Source organism: Trachymyrmex septentrionalis, unplaced genomic scaffold (genome assembly GCF_001594115.1).
Source record: "Trachymyrmex septentrionalis isolate Tsep2-gDNA-1 unplaced genomic scaffold, Tsep1.0 scaffold62, whole genome shotgun sequence".
Taxonomy (NCBI): Eukaryota; Metazoa; Arthropoda; class Insecta; order Hymenoptera; family Formicidae; genus Trachymyrmex; species Trachymyrmex septentrionalis.
Window position 1 is genome coordinate 4308097 of NW_017305800.1, and position 17534 is coordinate 4325630.

The 17534-nt window shown below is 34.4% G+C and overlaps 1 protein-coding gene and 4 non-coding genes across 5 annotated transcripts in view; 4 read left to right on the forward strand and 1 right to left on the reverse strand.

Annotated features, from left to right (window-relative positions):
* Window positions 1-1798: 1798 nt before the first annotated feature.
* The window catches only part of LOC108752897, a 97921-nt gene continuing 82185 nt past the window's right edge, over window positions 1799-17534 (reverse strand). Inside the window, exons 8-19 of the mRNA XM_018494078.1 lie at window positions 16061-16159; window positions 13703-13923; window positions 13500-13638; window positions 12078-12859; window positions 11844-11935; window positions 10737-11326; window positions 9533-9779; window positions 8900-9145; window positions 8459-8642; window positions 7975-8180; window positions 3325-6944; window positions 1799-2607 (exon numbers count right to left, since the gene is read on the reverse strand). Of these exons, the coding sequence (XP_018349580.1) occupies window positions 2512-2607; window positions 3325-6944; window positions 7975-8180; window positions 8459-8642; window positions 8900-9145; window positions 9533-9779; window positions 10737-11326; window positions 11844-11935; window positions 12078-12859; window positions 13500-13638; window positions 13703-13923; window positions 16061-16159 (6522 nt within the window). The 3' untranslated portion in view covers window positions 1799-2511. The remainder of the gene's footprint in view (window positions 2608-3324; window positions 6945-7974; window positions 8181-8458; window positions 8643-8899; window positions 9146-9532; window positions 9780-10736; window positions 11327-11843; window positions 11936-12077; window positions 12860-13499; window positions 13639-13702; window positions 13924-16060; window positions 16160-17534) is intronic.
* Window positions 16647-16718, forward strand: Trnae-uuc. The gene has a single exon. It is a non-coding gene; the product is annotated as a tRNA-Glu (tRNA).
* On the forward strand, window positions 16787-16858 carry Trnae-uuc. The gene has a single exon. It is a non-coding gene; the product is annotated as a tRNA-Glu (tRNA).
* Trnae-uuc lies at window positions 16927-16998 on the forward strand. The gene has a single exon. It is a non-coding gene; the product is annotated as a tRNA-Glu (tRNA).
* Trnae-uuc lies at window positions 17423-17494 on the forward strand. Its single transcript has one exon. It is a non-coding gene; the product is annotated as a tRNA-Glu (tRNA).

Consider the following 17534-nt stretch of genomic DNA (forward strand, 5'->3'; position numbering starts at 1 on the left):
AATAATTGGATTCACTTATTAGAAATAATTTAAAGCGCAGCCTCCTCTTTAGGATGCTATCAATGTAAACTAAAATAATCAACTTCGTTATATTAAAATAAATTGTTATCGTATATCACTGTCTGATGTACTTATACGAAAGCGTCGTTAAAAAGGAACCGCCGTTCTAAAATGTATTGCTTTCTCCGAGACAGAAAACGCATTTTTTTTTTTTTTTTTTTTTTTTCAGAATGTACGTACACGGAATCTGCACTTGAATCAATTTATCTATACTTCAATTAACGTTATAAAATGTAATACGTATATTCAACGGAGAGATTGCTCACATAGCATTTTACAGAATCATCACTGTAATAATATGTACTTACATTTATTACATGTAGTTATATATGATAATAATACGTATAGCAAGTATATGTGTATGCATATAATAATACTAAATAGTACAATAAGCATTTCTAGTATGGCTAACTGAGATACGTCACTTTTAATTCGCACAATGCAGATGCACTCGCCCGTATAATAAATCATAATACTTACAATAAGTCAACAGAACTACAATTATATAATTATAGGCGCGTTACGTCTCGTTTATTGCGAAATTGCACGTTTTTTTTTTCTTTAAAGGAAATCGCTATATCACGGTTACAGCATCATCGTAAAAAGTACTTCCGTGACGCTCTGAATCCTTATTGTGTATAGCTGGTCAGATAAGTACTTGATAAAAGAAGATACTACATAATCGTAATAAGTAGTTTATATTACACTATTGTTATATCAAATTTATGAAAAAAACAAATTCGAAAGATGATCGGTTCTATTACAATAAGATAAAATAGTTATTGCAGGGAACATTTAATATTGCGCGTTTGTATATTATAAATTAGTCATATTATTTCTTAGTCTATGATGACTATTTCATTTAAACAGTTTGAAAAGAAATATAATACAGCTTATATTAAATTGAACTGAATGTCAACGAAAGTTACTTTTTGCGGCGTTTTGTATTTGCAAGTTTATTAAATCTAGTCATGTTTAGACTTATGTTAATCCTGAAACCAGTCTTGAATCCTAGCCTGGACCAGTCTGTACTAAATAAGCCGAGACACACGCGCGCAATATAAATAGTGCAACAAGTGATTTCGCTGCTATTCTATCCACGTAAATTAGAGGAATGAGATATACGCGCGATTTTCTCGATACACCGTGTCGTCGAAAAACTTACAGGGAAGATCTCGACAATAACAGAGCTACAAGCAATCCTCTTAGAAATATGTATCTAAAATATTCACAGTGCTCAAAGCTAACGATACACGGAGCTCCCAAGGGAAGAATAGATCTACGCGAGATGAATTTTTAGCTTCTGTATAATCGTACACGTGCTCCTTCTACACGTAGTATTTTCTTCATTTTTAGTAACCTGAAGTAGTACGCTCACAATTTTATCTTGAATACATCATCTAACAATAAGACGAAGTTCATTTTTTAATTATTTATTTTAGTTATTTAGTTAAAACAATATTATAAATATGTTACGACACGCGACTATTTGAGTAATGTATACATTGTATACGTTCAAGACAGAATTTTAAGATTCTTTCATTCATTATTACTATGTAGCCATTATTTATTGTATTTGCTTTTGTTAAAGCATTGAATTAATTTTTTTACATAATCATAAAAATAATAAGGATCTTATACACATATAAAAATTTCCCAATAGAAATAATTCCGTATTAGGTTACAAAATAAAATTAAAAAAAAAAAAAAAAAAAAAGAAAAGAAAAGAAATCTGTGTAATGTCGAAGAAATATAAAGTATTTTACGAGTTACAGACCGAACAATTGCTTAGCGGAAAAGAAAGTATCTTTCCATCGCGTAAATATCTTTCCATAAATCGTCCAAATTCGTTCACGGCCGAGAATATCCAGACCACATTGCAGTTAAAGCACTCGAGCTAGAATAGCGGTCTGTTTGCCGAGCGATTCATTGTGATCCTCAAATCCTTTTGGAGCACACGGGAAATTTGGTCATTCAAATCCAATCGTTGCTTTTATCGGAATGTGCGTGACCGGCTTATTAGAACTGAATGTATGCGTGTAGCGTATTTCGCTTATTGAAACACTGTTTAGTTAAATAAATAGTTTTAATAGATACATCATTGCTGTTCTTTCTCTTTAAGGTTGAAATATAATAAATTCACGGTATAAATAAAAAATTAGAGTTTTATAGCGATATGTAGAGAGTAAAGAGAAGAGGTATGTTAATATTTTGCGTTAAAAAAATTGGACTTTATCTTCGAGATAAAATTTAAATCTAAATGTATGCAGAGCTTATGTACACGCGGTGCACATTAACAGGCAGAAATTACTTTTTAGCAGGTATTATGCAGCGTTGTAAAATCTATTCTTCGGTTGGTAGCGAAAATCAAAATGCTTACGCAAGGATTCACGCGGTACAATTTCTTTGAGACTCGGAGCAACGACGACTCGTAAAGGCTACGTGTGTTATCTATATAGTACAGTAAAATACGAGCTGTGGGATTTCTGGTTTTAAAACGAAGCGATTAATACCTGAATTCTGCACGTGACCTGTTACTGCATGTATCTGAAAAAGAAAAAACAAACAATTTATTTTTCAGATGTAATAATATGAATTTATTTTTTAATTTAAAACTTTATTTATTTATTTCAATAAAACTTTAATTTAAAGCTTAGTAAATTTAGGAAAGTATTATGAAAGTATTGTGTTTAATAAAATGTGTTCAAGAATTTCTAATTAGAAGGATTTACAAAATGTAACATGTGATCAAGAAGTACACAAAGATGCTTGTAAACGGTATAATTACTAACACTAGTTTACAGTAACAAATACATTGAAGTAAACAATGTGTCTCTTATATTTTGAATGATGAAACTCGCTGCCACAAGCTAAATTTTCCCAACACGTTAGACTTTTGAAATAATTGAGATTTAATACGCAGAAAATAAATTTTGTCATTATTTTTATAAAAAAAGTTCACATTATCTTAAAATTCGAATCAGAAATCACGAATGTATTGTTCATTTCCTCTATAAAATGTATTTTTTTAATTTTACTTTTTAGTTACATATGTATATGACAAAGGATTAGGAAAATTATTAAACCTCATTTGTCTTGAAAACCTGATGCGCTGGTGAAATTTTGTTTGTGTTATTTTATCCAGTATTAAGAGAACTATAAAAAACACTTTGTCTGATTTAGTAATTAAAAAAAAAAAAACACTTTTTTAAACTAGCTTTATTACGATTTATTAAGCAATACAACTTAAATTTCGCTACTGACCTGAGTCACGGCTTTTCGTGGTCGGAGGGTACCTTCTCCGACGTACAGCGGTTTCTCCGATTTTTCGATTTCACGGACAAGCTTCTGATCATTGAAATCCTGCGAGGGCGGTATTCCGGGGGCTCTCCTCTTTTTCAATGTATTTGTATCGGAATCCACAATGATCCTCGCGGATTCGTCTTTGCCAAAAGTTTCTGAGCGAATTACGGTGTAACCGCCCAGGAACTGTACCGACTTTTTCGCGGTCTTAGTGAACGGCGCACGTGTCTCCTTATCGTACATGTGCGAGCCGCTCTTTTCATACTCCACGATCTTCGATCCTATTTTTATTGTTTTACAAATTGGATTGTAGAAAGAACTTTCCGGGACCCTCGGGACAAACGTCGAAGGTTGAGTTTTGTTAGACGTTCCGGGAAGGTCGCAACCATTTGACTTAACACTCCTGCCTCCACCATTCATTTCCTTTTTCTTCGTTATTATTTCCGGCCGCTGCGAATTTCTCGCAGCAAGGGGCACCGCTTGGCTCTTCATGAACTTACGCCTAGCTACTTTCTCCCTATCGTTAATTTTAGAATGTTTCTCGACGGTCGTCGCGTCGCACCGAATCTCGTAATACTTAACGAAACTCCTAACTTTACCCGGGGTTATCGTTACAACGTCGCGAAACGATTGGTCGTTACTTACGTTAGCTACGGGTGTTACGGCCCTGTTATTGTCATTATTATTATAAGGGTTTACGGAAGTAGTTTTCTTAGCTATGGCACACTTACTCATCGTATCCTCTACTAATACTAATGCCGACCCCCTTCGATCATCGTCGGCCTGATCATTCGCGATTACTTCGTCAGTCTTTTCTTTACCGCGAGTATGAATCTTCCTCGAAGCTCTTTCGCGCTTCCTGCCGTTTTCCAGGCTATTCTTGCACGATGCATCTGCGATCGTCTTCAATTCTCTACTGTCGAAAATCTTGTTCATCGTCGCAGGTGCCCCGATGGGAATTCTCTTTTGGGATTCGTTCTCTCTATGTCGCTCGCGCTCAATATTAGTTTTCTTAAGTATCGTCTTGGGAGTACGAATATCTCGTGATTTTTTAAGCTCTCGATTGGCATCCTCGACCGTATTTTTTATGGGTTTGGACGTTTTCTCAATTTTGGTCTTTATATTGATCTTTTCTGATTTAACATCCGAAGAATTTTTCCTGATCGTTACGGAGTTGTCTTTTGCAACTTTATGTTTGATATCGCAGGATTTATTATGATTTTTAATCTCAATATTTTCATTTTTTATAATTTTCTCAATAATCGTTGGAGTGTCATTCTTGAGATTTTGAGGCTTTTCCTCGATGCTTATTTTCGTAATATTTTCTTCTTTTACCATTTTCTCAACGATTGGTGTATCGTTATCTACATCAGTAATTTTCGTGTTTAGAAGAACGCTGCAAGTCTCGTTTCGAGATTTTTCAAATGATTTAGATGTGTTCTCTTCTTCTTTGGAAATTCTACTATCGATCGGGCATGATATCTTTTCATCTACCTTTGCTGCTAATTTCTTATTTTCGGGACTCACTATTTTCAATTTTATATTATTAAAATTGCAGAGAAGTTCATTCAGCACGTCATTTTTTACGTCACTGACACTTTTATTCTCTGATTGCGTTGATTTTACATTTAAAATCTTGACGATCTTTTCTTCCATTTCGTTGGAGTTGTTTGTATCCATTTCTGCCGCATTACAGAAATCACGCGAACATTCGCTTTCCGTCGTAAAATCTGCATCTAATTTCCGGATTTTATTTGATGATTTATTAGTCGTGCTTAATTCTTTATCCATGCTTGAAGTTACAGAAATTGCCGCGTAACTCATTGAGATATCTGTTGAATCATCAGATAGCATAGTTTCCAGAAAAGAAGTTCGCTTAACTTTCACGGGAACACTCTTGGCGAAAATATCTTCCGATGGCAAAACTGTATCATGGCTATTCTTGGAATCTTCGGAAAAATTACTTTTTTCTTTATTCTCTTCAAGTAATCGAGTTTGTTCGATTTTGTCCAACTTGTTTATAAGATTATCAGTGGAAATGTTCTTGCTCGGTTCACCATTGTCATTACGTTCGTTTTGGGATGACTCATTGAACAAGAATTTTTCATTCTTGGCAACATATTTCTCTTTGATGTCATCGCTACTTTTTTTCAAAAACATTTTCTCTTCTCGGTGTGTTATTTTTGTCCCTTTTTCAATTCTGCTGGCTTTTTGTAAACTGTTACCTGTAACGTTCTCCACAACTCCTGACGAAATATTACTTTGACCCACCTGTTTTACATCGCTCGCAGTAGTTTTCCCCGTTATTATGTTTTCTTTCCCGGGTTTGAAAATCTCCTCGCTAGCCTGCACGTTTCGCGGTGTAAAATCGAAATCTTCCTCCCGAATTTTCTCGCAATTAACATCATTATTTCTATCGTTACAATACATTTGCGGAATCGCATTTAATTTCACGTCAACCTCGTTTACCTGCATTATAAAAGGATCGTCTTCTCCCGTCGCGGAATTTCTTTTGTCGACACTCGACGTGTATGATTTATCTCGTGCATTGTCGCACCAATCTTTTACATCTGCGAATTCCTCTCGGATTTCAGTCAGTTTCACGGAAGAAACGGCGCTTTGTTCGCCGGCTTGCTCATTGTTGAGAATGGATTCGTGGCTCTGCGAACTGTCACACGGCACAGTAATTTTTACATTAGAGTCACGTTTCGACAGGGAAGAACTTGGCGATTCGATCATGAATCGTACCTTCGCACCAACGCGACATTTCGACTCGTCATTATTATCGAAAGCATTATTATAATCAAACGATCTCTTATCATTTACTCCATCGTTTTTGTTCGTGCTATCTTCGAATCGGCACTCGTCGAACTTCCGAGCGAAGTCATCGTCAAAAGGATCTCTCCATTCGTCTAGACACTTTTCGAATGGAAGACTCGTTGTCGACACGCGAAAACAGACGTCACCGCTATCATCCAATATGTGTGCTTTCGTCGATTCTTTCTCGTGTAAATTTTGCGAGTTCTTAGGCCCTACAGAATCGTTTCTGTTCCATGTATCGGACACTACATTTTCGAAATCGTGAAAAGTGAAAAAGAGCGGTGGATACTTGTCGAATGCCTTCTGCTTAAATGACGCGACATTGCGAGAAGATGATTTCGATATGATCGGCGGAAATGGCGGTTTCGATACGATTGACTTTGGAATCGGATCGTCATTTGCGCTGTTGCTTGATGTCGAGTTGTTTCTTATGGATGTCGTATTATGGATGTCGTGACGCTTCACTTCGATCATCTTCGACGCAGTGACGCGATTCTCGCGATGATATTGCTCTGTGTCGGCTCTTGGACAGTTTGCCGAAGTGTCGCATTGCGGCTGGCGGGTTTCGACATATCCAGAATTGTTTCGTCGACATTTTTCCAGTAGAAGCGGCGGCGGCGGACGTTTTTGCTGAGATATCGCGATGTCGTTCGTGGTTTTCGTTCCACCGTTGCTCGCCACCGACGATTCGATCGGCGCAATCTTGATTTTACGTTTCGTTCGTCGCGGTGGCACAGGTGGTTCAGTCGAATTTCCGTTATCTGCCATAGAAAAAGATTTGGGATTTTAGAGAAAGATTCTTCAATTTCGACAGAAGATTTTGAAAAATGAGAGATTTCAACAGAACTTGAAAATGATACATTATTTATAGCATTGCTGTTACATTTGTTATTCTTACAATTGTACATAATACAAATGGTGAATATATGCTTAGCGAACGAACTGTTAAATCTAAAACTTAAACACGAGAAGGTAACCACGACGGCAGACTGTCCGAGACATACTAAAGGTGATTCCTTAGAAATGACACACAGATTTCCCCTTCCTGGGTCAATACCAATGCTTATATATAATTCCCAAGTTTTAAATTCATGCTAGATGTAATTTCATTAAAGTCAGGGACATGAAAACGTTATGTAATATTACTCGAAAAATTCAAATGTATTTTATTGCAATATAATGTGTAAAATTTGTTGTTCATTATATAAAAGATATGTGATATATTGTATATATATTGTATATATTGTATAAAAAGTATGTCTGAAAGCATATGTTATATAGGTACCTTACTTAAACTTTGACAATTTAAAGAGATAGATTTAATCAACAAATATTCTACTTTATTTTGTAAAATTATATTAGATTTGTTGAATAAGTAAAAGGTTTATTCTTATTTTTGCAGTCTTTTCTCAATATTTTTAATTTAAACGACCAAGAGTTACGAACTTTAGTAGCTCCGACAAGGGCTTCGCTAAGCGGATAACAACAATTCGATTACACTCGAAGCGAGGGCTACTGTATGTTCGGTACAACCATGTATGGCATAGTGGAGATAATAGTCTTTTCGCAAATAAAATTTTCTATGAGATTCCGTCATATGCAATCAATAATAATGGAAAATGTAATAACTCGTTGAACAAAATTATTTCTACGTCGACAAAAATTTATATATAAATACGCAAGTATTGTGTATACATAGATACGCGGATTATATAGATATGTCACTTACCTAAATAAAAACTTGGCGACTTGTCCTACTGATGTCGAAATCTTCTATAGATAGCAGCATGCTGGCAGATTTTAGTGCGTTATTGTCAACGAGATCAGTCATGTACAGGCTGTTGGTATTATTGTGATTGCCCATAGCGCTGGATGCGGCACTACTATATGCACTTGAAGTGTTCTGCACTGACGCTACATCCGTGGTTTTCTGGACGATCCACTTGTTCATCATGCTGGACGTTTCCGCTTCCGATGACACGTCGAATTTGATATCACTGCGAACGAGATAGAGAATAAAAGAGTCAAATCTACGAATATAGCGAAATTTTTTTTGTGTGTGGAATAAAAATGATTAATCCGCGAAATTAATCCGTTATATTAATTTATACAAGTATCAGTTATATTAATTTATTAAATCGAGAGAAACAAGCAACATAATATGCTGCAGTCTACGCATAATTTATCCGAACTATTCGTTAGATAAATTTTTGCAACACGGATTTACAGTTTTTATAAAGTAAATTAAATCAATTATATCGTCTGAAATACTCACTGCAAGTAATTGTTCTCTACAGAGCCCTGGTCTTGGTCGTTTCTCGATTCCAAGCTTTTTCGAATAGCAGCAGGCTGCGAAAGAACCAACTCAATCGTTTCGGACGAGCTCTGCAACATCTTCAGAGCATCTTCATAGCGAAGGTTCAGCAGATTCTGTCCGTTTATTGCTACAATCCGGTCACCTGTCGAGAAAAGTTTAATTAACGATATTTAATTTTGTACATCTAATTAAATTTGCATCCATTTGTGTTACTTTCTAATTCAAATCTATTTATTTATATATCTTTATATATATCATATTGTCTTTTTCCAATTTATCCATTCGCTATCATTGTAGTTAACTGCAATGATGCATTGTAGTTCATTTTAACTATAATCTCGACTGCGAGTCAGATAGATGCTTTTATCTTGAAGCAACATAAATATTTTACTTCCGAACCTTTGTTTACGTTTCCGGCCATATCGGCTGATCCGCCAACGGAAACTGCTTGAACATAAACGCCACCGTCATTACCCTCCATTACTTGTAAACCTATACTACCACCGTGGCCGCGTTCCAACTTGATCGTATGTAAAATTCGTTCTTCGGCGAATGACAGCTCTTCTAAACGAGCCATTAAAGATGCAGACATCGATTCGTCTTCAGGAATCCGGAAAGTTTCGTCGTCAGTTCGTATATCAGCATCTATAGAGGTAAAAAGTAATCGTTAATTTTATTATAAAACTTTTATCTCAACAATGATATTTATGATAAACGTAAATAATGCTATAATAAATGTAAATAAAATGTTTGTAAACAACAATGAGAATTAGCTAATCAAATATTTAATTTATTTAAATAAATTTATTATATAGAGAGTGCTTTTGAAAGTTTCAAGAATTCGTAAGAATATTTTTGTATCAAAATGACTCATGTTTTGGATATGTAGAATTTGCTATAAGCATTTAATCACAATGTTAGAAGTAATTTTTTAATTATGTAAAACACAATTAAAATTATTTTTATAATCATTAATTATTATAATTATTTGTATAAAAGAAATTCTTATGTGAAAAATATATTATTACTTACTTAACACGTATGCTTCCGGCATGGGTGATTCGGTAGATCGTGCTGATAGCGATTGAATAGACGATTCGGTATCGGACTTTACAGACAGTGATTCCGTATCGTCGGTAAGCGCGGTATCTTTCTGAACTAAACTGCTGTAAATCGCTCGCGTACCCATTTTCACACCCAATCGACGCGGCAAGCTAGGTGTACGAAGACCACCCGACTGCTTCGATGCACCATAATTCGGTAAGCTAGATGCTTTCATCTAGAATGATAACATTATCTTATTACTAGAGAAATAATAAATAAATATCTAGAAAATAATTAGGTTGAAAGTTTAATAGAGATAGTAGATTCGAATATTAATAAATAATAAGAGAATAGTAAACAATAATAAAATTTACAATAAAGATTAATGAGAGTACGGTATAGTAAAGTTGTGCGTAAAGTTGCATACATATTTTATATTTAAGTTAAGTAAGTCTCAGAATTAGTAGGTTCAGCTACAGTTCGAATTATTTTCAGCGAAATTTCTTTAGATTCCACTCTTAAATCGAAAAACGGACGCTATTTTAATATAAGTCCTAATCTTTTATATTGATTGGAACTTCGGATAAAGACCATCAAAAGGTCAAATGGATAGTAGTCCAAGAGCGTAACAGTACAAATTCTCTTTCAGAAATAAAATACAAAACTACATAGTCATATTTGATAAATAAAGAAATAAAATTATAAGCGCGCGCGCGAAAGTTAGAAATAAAATTATAATTTTATTTCTGAAAAATTTCACTTTCAATTTTATTTCTTGGCTTACTCAACACAACTGCGGTTTTTTATTTATTTTATTTCTGAAAGAATTTTTACTCTTACTCTTTTGATCCGTTGTGCTATTCATTTTGGAACGATGTTCATCTAAAGTTCCAATCAGTGTGAAAGATTAGGAATAGCATCGAACAACTTTATCTGGAAGCGTTAGGTTTACTAACATTTTAATTAATAGCTGACTTTACTGTACATTTTATTTCTAATATCGAGAGTCTTGTTGCATTTTCTTTTATTTCAATGTTATGCCCGTATTCGGAACACGCTTTTATCGATAAATGCTTGCTTTTATTTCTAACATTGTATAGTATATGTGACGTAAATATATGCTAAATTCACGCTAACATTGTTATAAGCATGTTTTGAATATGGATCTTAAAATATAATTGATATATACTACCTTTTGCAATGTTTTTTTAATGTCTGATACATTCCAAACTTCGTCCGGAACAGGGAACTCCTTCTTTCCTGATAGTCGAACTTTATTAATGGCGGCGTATAGTTCTTCAGGATTGTTAGGTTTATCTAGCTGGTTAATGTTGTTTGATAAAACTTTTGGGAGCGAATATGCACATTCAGTTTCAGCCTCGCTGTCTAAACCGGGGCAGCCGTAGAGTTTGTCATGCTCCGATTTTGTTTCTTTGGGTTCCAACAAGATCTTGTGCGGTGTCGTTAAACCTCTCTCCGATTCATCCTCTGTGTCTCGCGATTGACCTTCTGGTTCTAATCGCACGTTTACTTGTGCATAAAGAGCATCCTCTTCGGACGAATAAAAGGCGGGTTCGCGACCAACGTCCTTCGTTGCCGTCACTACAATTGGATCTTTTTGAGGATTTTCATTCTCCTTATTTTGATATTCCTCTAGTTGCATCGGATAATTTATTCTCTGCTGTACTTTAACCACGCTCGCGATTGTTATCTTAGTTTTACCATCGATGCTCTTGGGTTTTAATGGTGTAGGTTTTGCTTCTGTCAGAGGTACTCCAAATTCTAAAACATGATGTAGATTGATTTTTTCCTAGATATCTTTATATAAATGTTTCAAGAAAATAACATTTCACAAAAATTCTTTGGAATCTTACTCTAAAGAATGAAAATTAAGCCAGTCTTGAAAAAGAGTTTTCAAATTTCTCAATTTTCAATCTTTAAGAGTGAGAGAGATTCACTTTAAAAGTTTCAGAGAGTATATCAATTGTTGTACTTTGAAAACTTAAAAAAATTTGACAAAAAATATAAAATACGATAAATCAAGAAATTATAGCAATAATTAAAATATTAGATTAAAAAAAAGTTCTTAATGATCTCTGCCAGATTATCCGTACAATCATCGCTGAAAATTTCGATTGAATTGTTTGCGATATTTACATTTTAAAATTTCCATAAAAAAGGAAGATCAACATCCTTGCGATAAAGTGTTACAATTTAGCTAGTTTCCTATCTTGAAACTTTTGTGTGGAAAGTTCTAAACATTTCAACAAGCTTAATCGGTAGGAAAGAGCGCGTGTACCTTTAGCGAGGCCTTGAAGTGACGTGAGCTCCGAACGAAGTCTGAGGAAGAACTGATGATGCAGGGACGTGAGCTTGAAGGCGAAGTAACTTCTAGAAAATAGAAAGATTCTTTATGTAAATGTCGTTATCGTAAGCGATAGAGGAAGCACTTGATATACATTTTCGAAGTATTCGTCGACGTTTCATTTAAAACCGTTCGTTCGATCGATCTTCGAAATTAGAGCAAACTTACTTTCGATGATCCATCCGTAGTTTGAACTTGCAACGTTTCCCATTCAGCTTGCTGTATACCACCAGACAGCTCTTGCTGTAACTCAACGTCTGTACGTCTCGCCACTGAAAATGGGCCAATTCCGTTCTTTCCCTTGGCTCGCCCCCTCGCTCCAGCAACTTCAACCCTTGATAATGTACCGCTAGCCACACATTGCTCTCTGTCTTTTTCTTGCTGCTTTTACTATTTTTGCTGTTGTTACTGTTAACACTATTAACACTATTAATATTGTTATTGTTATTTTTATTGTTGTTATTGCGCGTTTCGTCGCGGCACAAATCCGCGTTCTTCACGTGCTCGTCCGAATAGGGTATCATCGGCATATTCTCGCGGGAGTTTAACCGCGAGATCCCGATTCTGCCATAGGTGGAACAGATATCCCGGGCAGGTTTCTCCTTGCGATGAGCCTTTCCTGCACCGTCAGGCGACGACACGGCATCGCGGTTGTCGGACACGGTGCTCTTCCCCTTTCTCTGCCGCATCATCAGTTTCTCTAACTCCTTCGAGTCTACTGTGGCAATGTAGTAGTGCGAACCGTAATCCGGCAGGGACTGCGCGTGAGTTATGAACATCTCCTCGGCTTTGTTCGAGTCCAAGCCACGGCGGTCGCGGTGAGCGCGATGTAGCTGCGCCCGAAGTGTATCGGCGTCGACGCAGGGTTGCGATTGATGCCGGTCCGCGTTCAATATCAAAGACTCCGGCACGTAGTGCTCGAGAAGGAAGTAATCTCCGCAGCCGTGCTCCTGTGGGATATACAATAGCTCTGATGTGAAACAGAGAAATTATGTACGGATTATGTCAGAATTGTTTTGTTAACTCTCTCATAATAGATCAAAATAATATCTCTGACAATCGACTATTTACTCAATTTATGACTTAGGAATTATGCAATTATTGGTATCTCTGGTGTTGCTAGTTGAATATAGTTTAATAATTGAATTTACATACAGTATGGAAATTATATATATATAATAGTATTTTTATATGTATTGTATGTTATAGTATAATATAGATATATATATATGTATAATACATTTTAATATTTAATTCAGGAAGTATTGATAGGTGGAATAGAAGATGTTAATTCTGAAATATTTGTTTCTTTTAACCGATCTTACTTAAATTCGATTTTTAAAATTGAATTTGACCATCATTGGATCGGCATATATGAAAATTCTTAGACTTTATAATTGTGAAGTAAAAGTTAATCGCATTTCATGTAAGAAACGTAGATTCTTTGCAGAATCACAAATATTTTCTATATATGTCACAATTTTTCATTTTACCTAATTATTTGGAACTTAATAGTCATTTTGTAACATTTGATTGCTTCGCGATGGTAATTTTATTAGCGTGCATTACATAAATCACTGGTTAACTCACATTGGCGTTGTAATTCCCGAATTCAGCTTGAAGTGCGAGGCCCGTCAAATTGATTAATTCGGAATATGGGCATACCAGCTGCTGTTCCAGTATACATCGCCTTATTTGCAGATATAGCAAATGCTTCGATATCCAACTCCTGAAAATGATACGAACGTTAGCCGAGTCGTAATGTATATTGCCATTTTTTAGTTCGAACTAACCGGGTACCACGAAGAGATGGTAGAAAGAATCGGAGTCGCAGGTACAGCATGAAACTAGTCGGTAGACCCAGCAAACCTTTGCTTTTACCGCTGCTTAACCATCCCGGTGGTGCGACTTTATTTAATTTCGTGTCGGGTGGTAACATCGCAAAATCCCCGGCCAGTAGTACGGCCAATCCTAGAGTGAAGTTTTCATCGAGGCTTTCCGCTTGAACAATAGCCTGGAAGGATTTACGTATACATTGTATAAAATGTATATATCACAGACCGTGTCTGAGATTAGTTAAATTTATATATGTTATTATAGTTTAACTCACAGTAGTTTTATATTGAGAATCTAAAAGGGCGGTTACGTAAATGTAATATAATTATTTGTTATACGAATTTCTAGCACATATATTGATAGCACAAATTTGATATATATGTCTATATTTGCTACTTCTACTTATGCAATGTATGTAAGAAACGCGAGAGGGAAAGCTAAAATAGTGTTCGTAAATTACGATTCAGCGCGAAATTATTATGCGAGACAAGCAATTAAATGCAGAGAGCAGGGTGTGCATTTGATTGTTCTAAAAGATTATTATAGTGCGACATGATACGCATTTCGGCCGCAGAGGTAATTTTCTATTGTCGCGAGTCTGCGGGAGTAATCCAATTTGGAAGTTCTCAGCGAGCTCTTGGACGTTCTAAATCGACCATTTATTAAAAATTGCACGACAAAATACTCCGGTCACGTTCAAAAGCTCTGAATTGAGTGGCAGATACAGAGTTGCGAGCTTGAAACTGTCTCTTTTTAGATTAGTGAAATTAAATGCCATTATGAATATATCAGAGTCTCTATAAAATGTGACTGAAATTGGAAATTCCAATATAAAACTGAATGTTACATATACATGAAACAGTTAAACAAGGTCGGTATATTTATACTTATTATATTCAATGATACCATTTTATAATTTAAATGAAAATTTTCTCATTTTATCTTAATTTTTGATTGAGATTCTAAATTGCTGTTAAACTTTTTGAATTGCTTTCAGATACAATATAGAAAAATTTTTAATTTTTTAATAATTTTGTCATTTTATGTTAAAAAATACATGTAATATATCCTAAAATTCTTTTGCTTCAATATTTGCATTTTGTGCTTTAATATTTTCGTAAAAAAAGAGAACATTGCATAAGGTATAACAATTTTAAAAATATTAATTATTAATATAACGGAATGATGTAAAATTATTTTCAGTTGTTTATCGCAATGGTTTTAGTTTACATAATTTTATTTTAACTCTAATATTCCTATAATAGTTCGAAATAATAATGCTGATCGATCGATTTATTCATTGGCAGTTTTATTGGTAGTATTACAAGAAAAGTGTCTCTGTAATGTTAGTTTTGAACAAATGTTGAAGCACAGATTTTTATGGAAGAAGGAATTGCACAATACGTTCGTCGTCGAGATCACATAACTCGTGGTTTGTGGATCTGTCGTATATAATGATTAGGCTTGGCGGCTCGCCAGAACTTCTCGCGAGTTCGCGTCGGAATTTGTGGTCTCGTAAACAACCGGCCACGTCTTGGCTTTCGCGGCCTAAGTGTGGCTTTGAGAGGCCATCGTCGCGCGAACATTACGATCGAACGAGTTCCGCTCGAGAATGGGGGGATAAAGTATATTTTTTAAAGGGTTTTTACTGGGAAACATACCAGGAGAATACATTCTTCCGCGTATCCAGCAAATGAAAAATAATTCTTTTACGAAGCTCTCGCGAGATATGATATTTATTTCACTTATATGCAATTTATTAGTGTTCTGAGAAGTAACTCCACAAAAAAAATTTTACAAAAAGTTACATGCGATAAATACATGGGATAATACGAAGAATGAAATTTAGAATGAATACGATTGAAAAATTGATTTCTGAATTATTTCATTTAATTTGATTAATTTATATTGGCGCTTATTACACTGTTTAAACAAATGATGTTTATTATTTCTTCATTATCTTTTGGATTAACGTATTACATGTACAAATTTGACAACGCGAAGGAAATTAATCACTAGATTGATTTACAGATAAGTGAATGCCATTTGCGCGCGAATGACTGTCAATGAAGAATACCTAATGGTTATAAATTAAGATCAATGCGTTTTTAATATTTTACATTATGAAACTTTAAATTTTGGAGAATGTCGCTAGTTTAAATAATTTTCTCATTAATAATCTTTGAAAAATGTTGAATAAAAACTGCAAACTAAAATATCGTATTTTCATTTTTTGATTAAAACATGCGTTATTTCATTACTGTTGATAGAAATTTAACAAAGTTAGTTACGCTTTGACTTTTCAGTGAACTTACCTGAAATAAATCCCCGGCAGTGACCTTCTGAGGATCACAGGTTACTTCCACGCGTTGTCCTGTTAGCATTATTACAACTATCCGGCCAGAGTTACCCGCCTACACAAATAAACGAGTTATTAGTTTACCATCATTCTCTCTCTCTCTCTCTCTCTCTCTCTCTCTCTCTCTCTAACTTCATGTTGATACAAATATTTATTTAGATCCATTTCTCTTGCATTAAAGAAAATGCTATATTTATTCGTACAAAATATAGGATTATTTATTTTACGAATTGCATAGAAGATACATCTCTGTTTATTATCACTTTGATACTAATATTTATGAAATATGCAAATATTAATATTAAAATACGAAAATGATAAATTATAAATATATTTTATACAAAAATATAGAAGCTCGAAATATATGAAACATTTTAATTAAATAAAATCAATACTAATTTGGAATAAAAATAAATAAATAAATTTATATTAATTGTTAGTTTTTTTTATTCTCATGATAGACAAAATTTCTGAAGTTATACTAAAATAGTCTATATTGCATAATGACACGTATATGGTAAGATTGAGGGGGGATACCAAGATCCGGTATGGTCTAGTGGCTAGGATACCTGGCTTTCACCCAGGAGGCTCGGGTTCGATTCCCGGTACCGGAATATTTTTTTTACTCTGTTTTACCTTTGTATAGCTACAAGTGTTTTCTTATGAGCATCCCTAAATGTAATCCGGTATGGTCTAGTGGCTAGGATACCTGGCTTTCACCCAGGAGGCTCGGGTTCGATTCCCGGTACCGGAATTTTTTTTTTATTCTGTTTTACCTTTGTATAGCTACAAGTGTTTTCTTATGAGCATCCCTAAATGTAATCCGGTATGGTCTAGTGGCTAGGATACCTGGCTTTCACCCAGGAGGCTCGGGTTCGATTCCCGGTACCGGAATTTTTTTTTTTTTCAAATTTAGTAAAACAAGATAATTTAAATTATATCGCAAGAATGTGCAAATAAAATTTATAGAATTAAATAATCTAGTTTTTATTAATATAATTTTTTAATATTTTATCTGTGAAAGATGATTAAGGTATTAAATTAAAATAGATATGTTTTATTTTATATATATTTTGAAAATTAAACATATATTTTTAAATAAAATATTTTCTTTTCTTATGTTTTATTTCATGTTGGATAATTGCTTAGTAATATTATTGTATGGATCCATTAGTTACTTTTGTTTTATTTTGTAAAATAAATTTATATTTTGCGATATATAACAATATATTATATATGTCTTATTTTAAAAGTAATATAAAGTGCAATATTACTGATAGTAACTTGATGTACGAACTTGAGCCTGCATGACTTTAAATCCGGTATGGTCTAGTGGCTAGGATACCTGGCTTTCACCCAGGAGGCTCGGGTTCGATTCCCGGTACCGGAATTTATTTTTTTAATTTTGTTTATTTTTTATTTATTTTTTT